Source organism: Scyliorhinus torazame, chromosome 22, assembly GCF_047496885.1.
Source record: "Scyliorhinus torazame isolate Kashiwa2021f chromosome 22, sScyTor2.1, whole genome shotgun sequence".
NCBI lineage: Eukaryota > Metazoa > Chordata > Chondrichthyes > Carcharhiniformes > Scyliorhinidae > Scyliorhinus > Scyliorhinus torazame.
In genome coordinates this window covers 67,528,106-67,545,954 of record NC_092728.1, presented here as the reverse complement: position 1 = coordinate 67,545,954, position 17,849 = coordinate 67,528,106, and the positions used below count along the sequence as shown (strand labels likewise).

At 48.9% G+C, this 17,849-nt stretch overlaps 1 protein-coding gene across 3 annotated transcripts in view; it reads left to right on the top strand.

Moving 5' to 3' along the window:
- Window positions 1–17,849, top strand: part of LOC140399099 (uncharacterized) — a 484,003-nt gene that overhangs the window by 151,085 nt on the left and 315,069 nt on the right. For all 3 annotated transcript variants that reach the window (XM_072488263.1, XM_072488261.1, XM_072488260.1), the window contains exon 3: window positions 12,573–12,731. In XM_072488263.1, the coding sequence (XP_072344364.1) occupies window positions 12,573–12,731 (159 nt within the window). The remainder of the gene's footprint in view (window positions 1–12,572; window positions 12,732–17,849) is intronic.

Here is a 17,849-nt window from a genome sequence, read left to right as displayed (position 1 = left end):
GAGCCGAAAGTATGCAGATCCCCGTCCATTCGTGACTACACTCGCCATCGGGGCCCTATACAACAGCTGTACCCATCTAACATACTCATCTCCAAAACCAAATCTCCTCAGCACCTCCCACAAATAATCCCACTCCACTCTATCAAATGCTTTCTCGGCATCCATCGCCACCACTATCTCCACTTCCCCCTTTGGTGGGGGCATCATCATTACCCCTAGCAGCCTCCGTATATTCGTATTCAGCTGTCTCCCCTTCACAAACCCAGTTTGGTCCTCGTGGACCACCCCCGGGACACAGTCCTCTATCCTCATTGCCATTACCTTGGCCAGAATCTTAGCGTCTACATTTAGGAGGGAAATAGGTCTATAGGACCCGCATTACAGCGGGTCCTTTTCCTTCTTTAGGAGAAGCGATATCGTTGCCTCAGACATAGTCGGGGGCAGCTGTCCCCTTTCCTTTGCCTCATTAAAGGTCCTCATCAGTAGCGGGGCGAGCAACTCCACATATTTCCTATAAAATTCAACTGGAAATCCATCCGGTCCCGGAGCCTTCCCCGCCTGCATGCTCCTAATTCCTTTCACTACTTCCTCTATTTCGATCTGTACTCCCAGTCCCACCCTCTCCTGCTCCTCCACCTTAGGAAATTTCAGCTGGTCCAGAAAGTCCATCATTCTCTCCCTCCCATCCGGGGGTTGAGCTTCGTATAATCTTTTATAAAATGCCTTGAACACTCCATTCACTCTCTCCGCTCCCCGCTCCATCTCTCCTTCCTCATCCCTCACTCCCCCTATTTCCCTCGCTGCTCCCCTTTTCCTCAGTTGGTGGGCCAGTAACCTGCTCGCCTTCTCCTCATATTCGTACTGTACACCCTGTGCCTTCCTCCACTGTGCCTCTGCAGTACCCGTTGTCAGCAAGTCAAATTCTACGTGTAGCCTTTGCCTCTCCCTGTACAGTCCCTCCTCCGGTGCCTCCGCATATTGCCTGTCCACCCTCAGAAGTTCTTGCAGCAACCGCTCCCGTTCCCTACTCTCCTGCTTTCCTTTATGTGCCCTTATTGATATCAGCTCCCCTCTAACCACTGCCTTCAGCGCCTCCCAGACCACTCCCACCTGGACCTCCCCATTATCATTGAGTTCCAAGTACTTTTCAATGCACCCCCTCACCCTTAGACACCCCCCCTCATCTGCCATTAGTCCCATGTCCATTCTCCAGGGTGGGCGCCCTTCTGTTTCCTCCCCCATCTCCAAGTCCACTCAGTGTGTAGCGTGATCCGAAATGGCTATAGCCGTATACTCCGTTCCCCTCACCTTCGGGATCAACGCCCTTCCCAAAACGAAAAAGTCTATTCGCGAATAGACTTTGTGGACATAGGAGAAAAACGAAAACTCCTTACTCCTAGGTCGGCTAAATCTCCACGGGTCTACTCCTCCCACCTGCTCCATAAAATCTTTAAGCACCTTGGCTGCTGCCGGCCTCCTTCCAGTCCTGGACCTCAACCTGTCCAGCCCTGGTTCCAACACCGTATTGAAATCTCCCCCCATTACCAACTTTCCCACCTCTAGGTCCGGGATGCGTCCTAGCATACGCCTCATAAAATTGGCATCATCCCAGTTCGGGGCATATACGTTTACCAAAACCACCGTCTCCCCCTGTAATTTGCCACTCACCATCACGTATCTGTCCCCGCTATCCGCCACTATAGTCTTTGCCTCAAACATTACCCGCTTCCCCACTAATATAGCCACCCCCCTGTTTTTCGCATCTAGCCCCGAATGAAACACCTGCCCCACCCATCCTTTGCATAGTCTAACCTGGTCTATCAGTTTCAAGTGCGTTTCCTGTAACATAACCACGTCTGCCTTAAGTTTCTTAAGGTGTGCGAGTACCCTTGCCCTTTTTTTCGGCCCGTTCAGCCCTCTCACATTCCACGTGATCAGCCGGGTTGGGGGGCTTTTTACTCCCCCCCCCCCCCCCCTTGTCGATTAGCCATCCCCTTTTTCCAGCTCCTACCCCGGTTCCCACGCAGCTGTGTCCCCCCCCAGGCGGTGCCCCCCCGCCCACCCCACCCCATACCAGCTCCCCCCTCTCCCCAGCAGCAGCAACCCAATAATTCCCCCCTCCCCCTTCCCGCTAGATCCCCCACTAGCCTAGTTACACCCCCCATGTTGCTCCCAGAAGTCAGCAAACTCTGGCTGACCTCGGCTTCCCCCCGTGACCTCGGCTCGCACCGTGCGACGCCCCCTCCTTCCTGCTTCCCTATTCCCGCCATGATTATCATAGCGCTGGAACCAAGCCCGCGCTTCCCCCTTGGCCCCGCCCCCAATGGCCAACGCCCCATCTCCTCCACCTCCTTTCCTCCCCCCACCACCACCTGTGGAAGAGAGAAAAGTTACCACATCGCAGGATTAATAACATAAAACTCCTCTTTCCCCCCTTTTTACCCCCCTCTTCGCCCCCCATACTCGCCCCACCACTTTGTTTCAAACGTTCTTTTTAATAACCTGATCATTCCAATTTTTCTTCCACGATAAAAGTCCACGCCTCATCCGCCGTCTCAAAGTAGTGGTGCCTCCCTTGGTATGTGACCCACAGTCATCCCAAATTTTATCTTCTTTTTGTGAAGCACCGCCTTGGCCCGGTTAAAGCTCGCCCTCCTTCTCGCCACCTCCGCACTCCAGTCTTGGTATACGCGGATCACCGCGTTCTCCCACTTACTGCTCCGAGTTTTCTTTGCCCATCTAAGGACCATCTCTCTGTCCTTAAAACGGAGGAATCTCACCACTATGGCTCTAGGAATTTCTCCTGCTCTCGGTCCTCGCGCCATCACTCGGTATGCTCCCTCCACCTCCAGCGGGCCCGCCGGGGCCTCCGCTCACATTAACGAGTGCAGCATCGTGCTCACATATGCCCCGACGTCCGCTCCCTCCGCACCTTCAGGAAGACCAAGAATCCTTAAGTTATTCCTCCTCGCGTTGTTCTCCAGCACCTCCAGTCTTTCCACACATCGTTTATGGTGTGCCTCGTGCATCTCCGTCTTCACCACCAGACCCTGTATGTCGTCCTCATTCTCGGCAGCCTTTGCCTTCACGACCCGAAGCTCCCGCTCCTGGGTCTTTTGCTCATCCTTTAGCCCTTCGATCGCCTGTAATATTGGGGCCAACAGCTCTTTCTTCATTTCCTTTTTGAGTTCTTCCACACAGCATTTCAAGAACTCTTGTTGTTCAGGGCCCCATGTTCAACTGCCACCTTCCGACGCCATCTTGGTTTTTGCTTGCCTTCCTTGCCGCTGCTCTAAGGGATCCACTGCAATCCGGCCACTTTCCCCTCCTTTTTCCACCCGTATCCAGGGGGGATTCCCTTCTGGTTTACCGCACAGCGTTTTTAGCCATTAAAATTGCCGTTGGGGCTCCTATTAAGAGCCCAAAAGTCCGTTCCACCGGGAGCTGCCGAAACGTGCGACTTAGCTGGTCATCGCCGCACCCGGAAGTGGTTTCCTTTTTAAAGGGGGCTGAGGATTCAATTCTCTTCAGATCATGACACTTAAACAGACCTCATCCATCCTTCAAGAATATTTCCGCCCCCTCCATAAATTTGTGACCCGTACATTGCAGGTTGAGGTCCTTGGAACAGGTACAATAGGATCTGTTGGAACTCTGCATTGATTTTAAATGATGTGGAGATGCCGGCGTTGGACTGGGGTGAGCACAGTACGAAGTCTTACAACACCAGGTTAAAGTCCAACAGGTTTGTTTCGATGTCACTAGCTTTCGGAGCGCTGCTCCTTCCTCAGGTGAATGAAGAGGTCTGTTCCAGAAACACATATATAGACAAATTCAAAGATGCCAAACAATGCTTGGAATGCGAGCATTAGCAGGTGATTAAATCTTTACAGATCCAGAGATGGGGTAACCCCAGGTTAAAGAGGTGTGAATTGTACCAAGCCAGGACAGTTGGTAGGATTTCGCAGGCCAGCTGGTGGGGGATGAATGTAATGTGACATGAATCCCAGGTCCCGGTTGAGGCCGCACTCATGTGTGTGGAACTTGGCTATAAGTTTCTGCTCGGCGATTCTGCGTTGTCGCGGGTCCTGAAGGCCGCCTTGGAGAACGCTTCCCGGAGATCAGAGGCTGAATGCCCTTGACTGCTGAAGTGTTCCCCGACTGGAAGGGAACATTCCTGCCTGGTGATTGTTGCGTGATGTCCGTTCATTCGTTGTCACAGACTCTGCATGGTCTCGCCAATGTACCATGCTTCGGGACATCCTTTCCTGCAGCGTATGAGGTAGACAACGTTGGCCGAGTCGCACGAGTATGTACCGCGTACCTGGTGGGTGGTGTTCTCATGTGTAATAGTGGTATCCATGTCGATGATCTGGCACGTCTTGCAGAGATTGCCATGACAGGGTTGTGTGGTGTCGAGGTCACTGTTCTGAAGACTGGGGAGTTTGCTGCAAACAATGGTTCGTTTGAGGTTGCGCGGTTGTTTGAAGGCAAGTAGTGGGGGTGTGGGGATGACCTTGGCAAGATGTTCATCGTCATCAATGACGTGTTGAAGGCTGTGAAGAAGATGACGTAGTTTCTCCGCTCCGGGGAAGTACTGGACGACGAAGGGTATTCTGTCGGATGTGTCCCATGTTTGTCTTCTGAGGAGGTCGGTCCGGTTTTTCGCTGTGGCGCGTTGGAACTGTCGATCGATGAGTCGAGTGCCATATCCCGTTCGTACGAGGGCATCTTTCAACGTCTGTATATGTCTGTTACGCTCCTCCTCGTCTGAGCAGATCCTGTGTATACGGAGCGCTTGTCCATAGGGGATGGCTTCTTTAATGTGTTTAGGGTGGAAGCTGGAGAAGTGGAGCATCATGAGGTTATCCGTGGGTTTGCGGTAAAGCGAAGTGCTGAGGTGACCGTCCTTGATGGAGACAAGTGTGTCCAAGAATGCAACTGATTTTGGAGAGTAGTCCATGGTGAGTCTGATGGTTGGATGGAACTTATTAATGTCATCGTGTAGTCGTTTCAGTGATTCTTCGCCGTGGGTCCAAAGGAAAAGAGTGTCATCGATGTATCTGGTGTATAACATTGGTTGAAGGTCCTGTGCGGTGAGTAGGTCCTGTTCAAACTTGTGTATGAATATGTTGGTGTATTGGGGTGCGAATTTGGTCCCCATGGCTGTTCCGTGCGTCTGGATGAAGAACTTGTTGTCGAAGGTGAAGACGTTGTGATCCAGAATGAAGCGGATGAGTTGCAGAATTGCGTCTGGAGATTGGCAGTTGTCGGTGTTGAGTACTGAGGCTGTTGCAGCAATGCCGTCGTCATGGGGGATGCTGGTGTAGAGTGCCGAGACGTCCATTGTGACGAGGAATGTACCTGGTTCAACTGGTCCATGGGTGCTGAGTTTCTGTAGGAAGTCCGTCGTGTCGCGACAGAAGCTGGGTGTACCTTGTACGATGGGTTTCAAGATGCCCTCGATGTAGCCAGAGAGGTTCTCACACAGGGTCCCATTGCCTGAAACGATAGGGCGGCCTGGTGTGTTGGCCTTATGTATTTTCGGGAGGCAGTAGAGATCTTCAATGCGGGGAGTACGTGGGATGAGAGCACGTAGGGTGCTCTGAAGATCTGGATCCAAGGTCTTGATCAGTCTGTTAAGTTGGCGGATGTGTTCCTTGGTCGGATCTGCGGGTAACTGTCTGTAGTGTTCTTGGTTGTTCAGTTGTCGGTATACTTCTTTGCAGTAGTCCGTTCTGTTCAGTACGACAGTTTGTCTGCTGGTTTGATGACGATGCTGCGGTTGGTCTTGAGAGCGCGGCTGGCATTGCGTTGTGCTTGGGTGACGTTCGGGGCTGTTTTGTGAATGCGACTGATGAATCTGGCATTGACGCGACTCCTGACGGCTTGAGCATACATGTCGAGTCTAGGGCAGCGGCCTTCCGGAGGGGTCCAATTCGACTCTTTCCTCTTCGGTTGCCGCACCGCAGATCTCTCGGTCTGCTGTTCCAGTTCATTGGTAGTCTGCTTGGGTTCGCTGTTGGCCTCTTGGGGTCTGTGGAAGAATTCCCGGAGCCTCATTCGCCTGATGAATTCCTCCGTGTCTGCCGCGAGACTGATGGGGTCCATTTTGGTGGTGGTGCAGAAAATAAGCCCTCTGCTGAGGACTTCGATTTCATCTGGTTGAAGGGTGTAGTCTGACAAGTTGACAATAGATTTCCCTGTATTGTTTTCTACTGTGACACCGGGGGTGGCTTGGTTGCTGTCGGTGGTGATGCCAAGTTTCTCAAGCTTTCTGTTCTTGGTATGCATATAGGTGGCATAGTATTGTTGTCTCATCTGTTTGGCGGTGTTCCGCAGCTGGTCTGCTGCATCCTGAGCGCAAGTTGAGAATATGGCCTCTATCTTGGTTTCCAGGTTGCGTCGTCTGCTGTAGAGCTGGTGTACGAGGTGGTTGAGGAGTGTGAGAGAGGTGCGACGGCAGAGTCTCTCAGCGAAGTCTGTGTTGTAGGTCAACTTGAGTGGGTTTGTGATCTGTAGCCCTTTCGGGATCTTGTCTGCTTTCTTGCATCTTTGTAGAAACTTAATGTCAGTGTCTATATGCGCGATCTTCCTGGAGATCCTCTCCACTTTGAGCCAGCAGTTTGCGGTGTCGATGGTAGCCATGATATGGAGATGCCGGCGTTGGACTGGGGTGAGCACAGTACGAAGTCTTACAACACCAGGTTAAAGTCCAACAGGTTTGTTTCGATGTCACTAGCTTTCGGAGCGCTGCTCCGACAGAATGCCCTTCGTCGTCCAGTACTTCCCCGGAGCGGAGAAACTACGTCATCTTCTTCACAGCCTTCAACGCATCATTGATGACGATGAACATCTTGACAAGGTCATCCCCACACCCCCACTACTTGCCTTCAAACAACCGCGCAACCCCAAACGAACCATTGTTTGCAGCAAACTACCCAGTCTTCAGAACAGTGACCTCGACACCACACAACCCTGTCATGGCAATCTCTGCAAGACGTGCCAGATCATCGACATGGATACCACTATTACACGTGAGAACACCACCCACCAGGTACGCGGTACATACTCGTGCGACTCGGCCAACGTTGTCTACCTCATACGCTGCAGGAAAGGATGTCCCGAAGCATGGTACATTGGCGAGACCATGCAGACGCTGCGACAACGAATGAACGGACATCGCGCAACAATCACCAGGCAGGAATGTTCCCTTCCAGTCGGGGAACACTTCAGCAGTCAAGGGCATTCAGCCTCTGATCTCCGGGTAAGCGTTCTCCAAGGCGGCCTTCAGGACCCGCAACAACGCAGAATCGCCGAGCAGAAACTTATAGCCAAGTTCCGCACACATGAGTGCGGCCTCAACCGGGACCTGGGATTCATGTCGCATTACATTCATCCCCCACCATCTGGCCTGCGAAATCCTACCAACTGTCCTGGCTTGGTACAATTCACACCTCTTTAACCTGGGGTTACCCCATCTCTGGATCTGTAAAGATTTAATCACCTGCTAATGCTCACATTCCAAGCATTGTTTGGCATCTTTGAATTTGTCTATATATGTGTTTCTGGAACAGACCTCTTCATTCACCTGAGGAAGGAGCAGCGCTCCGAAAGCTAGTGACATCGAAACAAACCTGTTGGACTTTAACCTGGTGTTGTAAGACTTCGTACTTGATTTTAAATGGCCATGCCAAGTTTGGGTTCTCCACCTATGTGATTCATGCCCTGCCCCTTTCCACCTACTGTTCAAATAGGTTCTGTTGGAAATGTGTGTGGGGGCTGCGGTTTGGTGGTGGACGCACCTCTGCATCTGGGACCCACCCGCCATTTTTAAAGGCTTCCACAATCAGCTCAACGTTTGTATACGCCGGGTGCACGAAATGTAGCAATATCATGAACCTGTTCTTACAAATACTTTTAAAAATGATGCTGCACCTCGACACAAAGTGTACCCTTGCCATTATTGAGTAATGAATAAAGTACGGCAATAGTGAGGAGCTGGTGAAAAAGTCCTCCTGGAACAGAAAGAGCAAGCAGAAATCCTGGCAGTCTCACGGTTGTGAAGGACATGCTCCGAGCACTGTTTATTGGTAATCTGTTTTGTCATCAATGCCATCATTTTGTGTACAAATTTCCCACAACTAGTCAGTAAATTCAAAGTATTTGTTGAGTACGGAGAATCATATGACATATTTGGTTTGGAGATGTTGGTTTGACGCCATACTAATTGCTGATTATCATTACAATTGCTCAACGCTATTTTAGCCTTGCAATTGCAGTGTGAGGATGTTAGTACACAACACTCAATACAAAGTCATTAACTGGTTGATTTTGAACGAGGCACGATTTCTATTAAAACACCTGATACAAATACACCAAGTATTAATTTGCTTATAATCGCACAGTTTAATTTTGAAACTTCACCATTCAGACCTTCCCACAATGGTCTGTGTAAGTGTAGCTGAAAATTTCCTAACAATATCCAGGTCGCCACATTAATCTCAAACTTGTAAGTAGTCCAGAATGCTTTGGTAAAATGCAAGGGTATTCTTTGAAATTATGATTTCAGATCGAATGGGTGGAGCACAAGCCGCGCATTCTCTGCCCATTTTTACCTGCTTACCTATGAGAGACTACTGGATACTACTGCAAGAAGTTGGCAGATCATTTTCTGCAGTAATTATTGTCAGGTTAGAAGGAGCAGGAATGTCCCCACTATAACACTGCTGTCTGCTAGCGACTTGGTATGCACCACTCCTTTTGTGAGAGTGACAGCTCTTGACATCAAGGCCGCATTTGATCAAGTATGGCATCAAGGAGCCCTAGCAAAACTGGAATCATTGGGAATAAGGGGCAAAACCTTCCGACGGTTGAGTCATACCTGGCACAAAGGCAGAAGCTTGTGGTTGTTGAGGTAGTCAACACCGCTCCAGTTCCTCCGAGTGGTGTCCTTGGTTGAACCATTTTAAGCTGTTTCATCAATTACTTTTCTTCCATCATAAGATTGGAAGTGAGGATGATCGTTGATAATTGCACAATGTTCAACACCGTTCGAGACTCCACAGATACTGAAGCAGTCCACGTGCAAACACATCAAGACCTTGACAATACCAGGCTTTGGCTGACAAGTGGCACTTATTATTCATGCCACACAAATGCCAGGCAATGGCCATCTCAAAGCAGCGAGTATCTAACCATCGCCCCTTGGCGTTCAGTGACAATACCATCACTGGGGAATTCAGTATCAATATCCTGGGGGTAACCTTTGACCAGAAACTTAATTGGACTACCCATATAAAAACTGTGGCTATAAGAGCAGGTTGGAAGCTAGGAATCCTGTAGCAAGTAACTCCCCTCCAAACATCCCAAAGCCTGTCCACAATTAACAAGGCACAAGTCAGGATGTGATACTTTCCTTCATTCTTCACTTGCCTGGCTGAGTGCAGCTCCAACAACACTCAAGAAGCTCAACACCATCCAAGACAAAGTAGCCCCGCTTGATTGGCACCCCATTCACAAACATTCACTCCCTCCACCACCGATGCACAGTGACAGCCATGCGTACCATCTACAAGATGCACTGCTCAAACTCACCAAGGCTCCTTAGACCGTACCTTCCAAACCCATGACCACTACCATCTGGAAGAACAAGGGCAGCAAACACACCACCACATGGATGTTTCCCTCCAAGTAACTTATCATCCTGGCTTGAAAATATATCACTGTTGCTTCACAGTCACTGGGTCAAAAACCTGGGGCGGAATTCTCCCGAAACGGTGCGATGTCCGCCGACTGGCGCCCAAAACGGCGACAATCAGACGGGCATTGCGCCGCCTCAAAGGTCCGGAATGCTCCGCATCTTTGGGGGCCGAGCCCCAACATTGAGGGGCCAGGCCGACGCCGGAGGAATTTCCGCCCCGCCAGCTGGCGGAAACGGCCTTTGTTACCCCGCCAGCTGGCGCGGAAATGACAACTCGGGGCGGCGCATGTGCGGGAGCGTCAGCGGCCATTGACAGTTTCCCACGCATGCGCAGTGGAGGGAGTCTCTTCCGCCTCCGCTATGGTGGAGACCGTGGCGGAGGCGGAAGGGAAAGAGTGCCCCCACGGCACAGGCTCGCCCGCGGATCGGTGGGCCCCGATCGCGGGCCAGGCCACCATGGGGGCACCCCCCCGGGGCCAGATCGCCCCACGCACCCCCAGGACCCCGGAGCCCGCCCACGCCGCCTTGTCCCGCCGTTCAAAAGGTGGTTTAATCCACGCCGGCGGGACAGGCAATTTATCAGCGGGACTTCGGCCCATCCGGGCCGGAGAATCGAGCGGGGGGGCCCGCCAACCGGCGCGGCGCGATTCCCGCCCCCGCCAAATCTCCGGTGCCGGAGACTTCGGCAACCGGCGGGGGCGGGAATTAAGCCAGCCCCCGGCGATTCTCCGACCCGGCAGGGGGTCGGAGAATGACATCCCTCGAATTTATTCCTTAACAGCACAGTGAGTGCATTTACACTATATGGACTGTTGTGGTTCAAGAAGACAGCTCACCACCACCTTCTCAAGGGCAATTAGGGATGGGCAATGAATGCCAACCGAGCCAACCCAACAAAGCCCACATCCTATAAATGAATTAATATTTTAAAAGAACTTCTCGTGGTTACTTTTGGCCCAACCATTTTGAGGCTATAAAAATCTCAGTCTCTCCACTCTCCCTCGTAGTGGCGAGCTGCCTTCTGGAATTCATTGACCACTGAGTAGCTTGCCCAACTTCTGCCAAAGTAGCCCAACCTGAAGCTGGTTACAACTCCCAACACTGGCTTTGAGCAGGGTGGACAGTTGCTTTGCCAACTTCACAGACCGCTCCAGTGCTCCCAAACTTGCTGCTAATGCCAATCCTTACTGATTCTTTCAATTGAAAAATGTTTCAGTATGCTCTGTTTCGGAGGTAGGTGGTCCAGTCAAGTCTCAAAACATTTTGGGATTAACCTGTCACTTCACATAATTTGGCAAGTATGAATGGCGAGTACAGATTTAACCATTTGTCTAGCCTTTGAATTGAGTCAGCCATTAAATGCCTCACTTCAAAATGCCACACATATAGAGAGTATTCACCTGCTTCATTGATTGTCAAATTACAGCACATCACAGGCATTGCAAACCTACTTTACTCTCATTGTGTGGGTAGGATTTTTAAAATGTAACTTTCTTGCCTGTGCTATGGAAATGTGTATTGTTGAGTCTTCACAGTGGATGCCAGTTTTGAGTTTGTGCATTCCCAATCTTCATCTTTCATTGCCTGACTTCCTGCCAATTGTCAAGCCTGAACTGAAGGTTAATGTGAACATACATCTACTGTGAGTGTTGCCAGTTACTTTCAGGGCTGTCGTCAAGACATTATTATTTCCTATTAAGCTGACAAACATTTTTAGTTGCATCTTCAAGCCTTGAAAAGATTGACGGCTGCCATTTTTTCCCACTTAGTTAGAAAGACTTTGGGCCAATTTTTTTAAATTGCCAGCTAGTCCTCCTTTTCCAGGGTCAAATGTGGAAGGTGACCCCATGGGCAGTTAGACTCAGGGCAGGTTGCCACTGGGGCACTATCCAAGTAAGGCCAGTGGCCCCTTCCCCCCAAAACCAACCAATTTAATCTGAGAGCCAGTCTGGTTCAGCAGTCTCAGTGCCACCACAATGACTGGGTGTTCTGAAATTGGAATGAAGAGGGGTGGGGAGGGATCCTGAAGCACCAGAATTGTCATAGTCACAAGGGCAGTCATTGTCGCTTGGGCGTGAGGTCCTCAGTGAGGCATGCAGTGCCCAGAAAGGAGAACCCGACCACATAGTCCAAGGAAAGGCCAGCATGTTTCACCGGTAATGTCCCCAAGCAGTGGTGGGTCTCCCTGACACTGGCAAAATGCCCGCAGAGATGGTGTGCCCTCAGTTATCCACTTAGGGGCACAATTCACCTTCCAGTGGACATCCAAGCCACCCCCCCCTCTGCCCCCCCCCCCCCCCACCCCACAGCAATATAGCATGGAGATGGGAGGACATTGGGCTCCCTGCCACCATCTTGCCAGTGCTTCCATATTCCAGCTCCACCCAAAAAGTTCCGGATAAATCTTTTTGTCATTTCTTTTTTAAAGTGGTAAAGTGGCAGAATTGTTTTCTACACCAAAGTTATCCTAGCTCTGGGACTGACAATTAAATATTTTGGGTTTGTTCAGCTGCTCGTTGCGGGAAAATTGAAGCTCGAATGTCACGAGAATGCACCAGCAAAAGAGGTCAATGCGTACGGCCTAACCTGTAGTCCCATGTTTCAGTTGATCAACACTGGAGTCCTTAATAAAACATCTTGTCCAGATTGTTTTTCATAGTCCGATAGATTTTTGTCCCCATGTCAATACAAACTACAATGTGTGTGAATGAAAGGAAAGATTCATTTTCTACAAATAATGTGGCATAGATTTCCAAATTGGCCTGAACACCCAGTGCAATTGTTGATGACTGCACAAGTAGTTTGTTGACTCTGTGACAGGTGTTAGCTGTAGAATCCCTTAAAATTGTTCTCTTTCTGGTTTTCTTAGTTTTGCAGATGAATTCAGTCTACTGGTCAAACTCCGCTACACGATGAGGGAAGAAACTGTCCTTTTCACTGTCCTGAACTATCAAAGTCACATCCTGCTTCAAGTCAGACTCAGTCCCTATGCATTTGTCTTTGTTACCACCAGGCGGCGCCACTATGAGTAAGTTGGTGGGGGTGGCGGTGGGGGTGGTGGGGGGGAGGATGGAAATATTACCAAACACCAAATTAAGTGAGTATGAAAGAGAACGTGGATTGTGTCTTAGGTTGCCAAAGCAAAATGTTATTATACCAGCACAGTAGTGCAGTTATTGTTCCCTGTTCACTTGTTCTTAAGAATTAGTTGTATTGCAGAGGGAGGGAGTTCGGTATTTTGTTAAGATTGTTTTTAAATTAAGGCATTCACTCTACAGGTACACCCCAGACTGTGCAGCTGGAACAACATTTCTTCCACGTTTGTTTTATTGTGGAATCCAGGTGGAGTGAGATCCAGCCAATAATCTAGAATACCACCCCTTAGGTTACAAGGGCTTCAGTAGAAGACCAGGTTGTGCCAAGTACAAATGGTTAGGAGATGCTGGCCGGAATCCTCCGGCCGTTGGGATTCTCTGTTCCCGCCGGCAGCGCACCCCCGTCCCCGGGTTTCCCAGCAGCGTGGGGTGTCTTCAGTGGGAAATCTTGTCGACAAGCGGCAGTAAGAGAAAATCCCTCCCCCGCCAGCGAAGGGCGCACCGCTAAGTAACACATGGCTGGGGGAATCAGAGAATCCAGCCCACTGTGTTTTGGGCTATCAACACCAATGGAGTTTCAACAGGTCATCGTGCTAAACCAAGATACCGGAACGTATCCTAATTGTGGACGATCAATTTTAGTCCAATGCCACTTCTTTGGGTGGCTTGTTGGCTAGAATAGCAGAAGTCAAAACCTTAGGATCACGAAGGTATCGTTCATAGAATCATACAGCACAGAAGGTGGGCCTTCAGCCTATCGTTCCTATGCTATCCAATTGATCCCACTCCCCTGCTCTTGCCCCATGGCCCTGTATTTTGTTTTCTTTCAAGCACTTATCAAATTCCACTTTACATGTTATTATTGAATCTGCTGCCACCATCCTTTCCAGCAGTGTATTCAACAACTCGGATAGGTAAAAGAAAATTCTCCTTATGGTCGACCCTGGTTCTTTTGCCAATCACCTCAGTACTGTGATCTCTGGTTACTGACACTTCTGCCAGTAGAAAAGGTTTCCTTTTAGTTATCCTATCAATAACTTCATGTTTTTTTGCAAATCTTGTCTTACTGGTTTCTGCTTTACGGAGAACAGTAGCACAGTGGTTAGCACAGTTACTTCACAGCTCCAGGGTCCCAGGTTCGATTCCCGGCTTGGGTCACTGTCTGTGCGGAGTCTGCACATTCTCCCCGTGTCGACATAGGTTTCCTCCGGGTGCTCTGGTTTCCTCCCACAGTCCAAAGATGTGCATGTTAGGTGGATTGGCCATGCTAAATTGGCCTTAGTGACCAAAAGGGCGAGGTGGGATTACTGGGTTATGGGGATAGGGTGGAGGTGTGGGCTTGGGTAGGATGCTCTTTCTAAGAGCCGGTGCAAACTCGATGGTCTGAATGGCTTCCTTCTGCACTGTAAATTCTATGATTCTATGATTTGAATAGATCTTTTCTGTTCCATCTCTCTGGTATTGACATCTTTACTAAACTCTGATACTTAGAATTGTACAAACTATTCCAGCAGAAGCCTAACCTGTGTTTTATGAAAGTCCAGCCACACACCCTCTAGTTTTATATTACTTTAGGCCCCTATAAATGAAACCAAGAATGCAGTCAGTTTTTAATCACGCACTTTGTCCTACCATTTTCACAGATCTAGATACATATATCACTCTCTGTATCCACTTAGAAATTGTTCATGCTGCCGCCCCTCGTTCTTTCGACCAAAATGTATTACTTCATATTTATCCGCAATTAGATTAATTTGCCCATTTCATCAGTTTGATGAAGTCCTTTGAGGGTTCTTTACTGTTGCTGCGTTTTGCGTGATCCACAAATTTTGAAACTTTGCCCTGGATACGTATGTCCAGATTAAGTGCAGCAGTCCTCATACCAATTTCTGAGAAACATCACTGTATACTTCCCTCCAGTCAGAAAAACAATCGTTCAAGACATCTCTCTGCTTTCTATCTCTCAGCTAATGTTGCATCCAGGCATCTCCAGTCCTTCTAATCCCGTGGGTTTTCATTTTGCTGATAGGTTGTAGAGAGCATGGGCAGAGTGGTCTCCAGCTCATTTCTATTTATCTTGTTGCCTTTCTGGTAATGCCAAAGGGAAAGCCTGCGGGACATCATGCCTTGCAGCCTCCCAAACAATCTGCAACAACCCCTGCCTCGCTCTGCTGCACAGAAACCCCAGTTTGAGGCAAATATTTCTGCTGCTGCTGTTAGCATTGTTGCTTCATAGAGCCAGGGTCCCAGGTTTGATTCCCAGCATGGGTCACTACCTGTGCGGAGTCTGCACGTTCTCCCTGTGTCTTCGTGGGTTTCATCCGGGTGCTCCGGTTTCCTCGCACAAGTCCCGGAAGACGTGCTGTTAGGTAATTTGGACATTCTGAATTCTCCCTCAGTGTACCTGAACAGGCGCTGGAATGTGGCGACTGGGGGATTTTCACAGTAACTTCATTGCAGTGTTAATGTAAGTCTACTTGTGACAATAATAAAGATTATTATTATTGACCAGAGGGCCGAGTACCCAATGAGGCTGGTTTTCCTCTCCCCAGTGAAGTGATTAAATCTGAGGGAAATTCAGTTTTAAGCCGTCTAATTATTTCAATTTAAATGCCTTGAGCGCTTGAATCCAGTGGGGGTTGATATCACTCGCGTTTTGAAGTTGAATCTGCTCACGCCCTCGAAAAGAATACTATTTGAAGCAATTCATTTTCCTCGAGCATTTAAACAATTGAACCTGTCGTACTGCATTTCTGATCAGCAAGTACCTCGTCACTTTGATCATTATCTGCCTCACCTTGACATTTTTCGGATCTTTCTGGTGCATTAAGTGTTTCAGTGTCCTGCCTCAACTTGTGTTCTTGCAATTAGCCTGTCAAACTATACATGACTGCTGTGTTGGCGTGCACAAGAGGGCTATTACTTAAGGGTACAGAATTACCTTGTTCATAAATTAAAATAGTGACCTTTTTAAAGAGTGGTGGTGGTATGGGCTGAGATTTGTTGCATTACCCTTGTGGAGCTGATGGCAGCTGTGCAAGCCGCTGTGGAGAGCTGGGAAATAAAGGCTGAGATCAGGGCTGCCCTTAAGTGACTCCTGCAAAACCTCTGAAAGCCTTTTCTAAACATGTATTCTCCTCCCCTCCTAAAGGCTTGGCTTCGTCCTGGAGTTTTACCCCCATCTGGGTCAGAAGTTTTGAGGGACCTAAAAAAATGTACATAAAAATAGCAAACTAATTCTGCGGGCTTCTGCAGTATTGGGTGCGGTTCCTTTAGTAAAATAGAGATTCTGTAGACTTGTGCCTAATTTAAAACAGCACATCAGCGTGGTTACTAGTTGTCAATGCAACCCCAGCACCAAGACTAACATCCTGGCTTCTGGGGTTGCACATATAATGGCTTTAAGCCTGAGAATCTTGGCACTCACACAGTAGTTTTCCTCTGGCCGGAATTCAATTTCTTTCATTCTTTGCTTTTAATTTTCCTTAATCTTTTGCATCTGAGCTTGCCCTTTACAAAAGTGATATCAAGCATTTCACCACACTTCCTCACCTTTGAATCCTGAAATACCTCCCCACTCTATGATACTGAGGCTTGGCACTTTTTAAATGATGATGCAAACCAGATGATTGGTGAAGCAGTATTGCCTGGCTGCTAACTTGTAGGATTTGCTGATTTGACCTCCGATATACATGCTTGGAATTTTTGAAGATCAGTGGCTACTGTGGACTACATGGTTCTGTGATGTATTATTTATACAATTGCTTCCATCCATTTTTGCTTTTCTTTTCAGGTGGGCTCCACTGTTTAAAGTTTAAGCTTCATTAATTTTTTTGCTGGTAATATTCTCGGGTGTTTTATGTGCACTATAGTCAAATGAAGATCTGCGGGCTCATTTTCAGAGTTGAAAGTGGCTCCTGAATCGAGTCTATTCAGAGTCGATGCATCCACCCCTCCTCTGGGGCCCGGATAAGTTGCACAATGTGCCTGAGTTGCCCTTTTGTAAAGGACTTGATTGCCACATCTGCTGTCACTCGGACAAATTTGCTGAATGGGTTAGACAAGGCACCTTCCTGAGAGGTGCCTGTGGTATTAGAGGTATTACGGTACCTGATAGGCTGGAGCGCCATTTGTGGAAACTGTATGCTTTCTATTGGTTAGAATGTATGGTAGCTCCGCCCTGCTGGGCGGGGTATAAGAGCCCATGCCGCCCCAGCAGCCTTCATTCTGTACCTGAGCTGCTGGGGGAAATATCTAGCTTATTAAAGCCTTCAGTTGGACTACAACCTCGCTTTAGTGGTCATTGATCGTGCATCAGTGCCTATTGAAGGCACTTCATTGCATTAAGGAGGCTCAAAACATCAATCAACATATTGACACCAGACAAAGAAACTTCTTTTAGATGGAAGACCTTGAGGTCTCTGAAGCAGCATTCTGTGGATGCAGGAAAGCTATTCCCAGTGTGGTTGGGACTTGTGTCACAGAATTCCACTGTCATTTGCAGTGAAGATAATCATCCATCCATTACATCACAGATCCAACAAATGGAGTCCTTACTCAATCTTGCAGGGTGTTTTGCATGGACACAAATAACTCACATAGACAATCCTGCTTGGATAGAAATATCCTTTTTAAAGACGGTTGTGTGAGGCTACAATCCATGTGCACTGAGCTGAGATGAGAGATGCGTTTTCTTCAGCTGTTATCACAACTTGCTGTTCCTCACCCAATAACTCATTTGGTGCTGCTATCTCCTCAAGCTCATTACCTACATTTATCAGGTGTTTAGCTGCGCTGGTGTTTGGCAGAAGTGGAGAGACTCCTATATTGCGCCAACTTCCTTGTGGACACTGGATTCATCCTGTTCGTCAGGCCTACAAAAGTGGAAAAGAACACGGGCTGGATTCTATGTCCGCAGGATACGTCTGGTCTTACGACCAGAAAGTCGGCGGCGCCCCCACACCGATCCTCCGCCCGCTGGGAGGCTAGCAGCTGCGCAGCGTAAAGCCCCCGGCTTTACCTGTGGATACGGCTGCAGAATTGCCGGATCC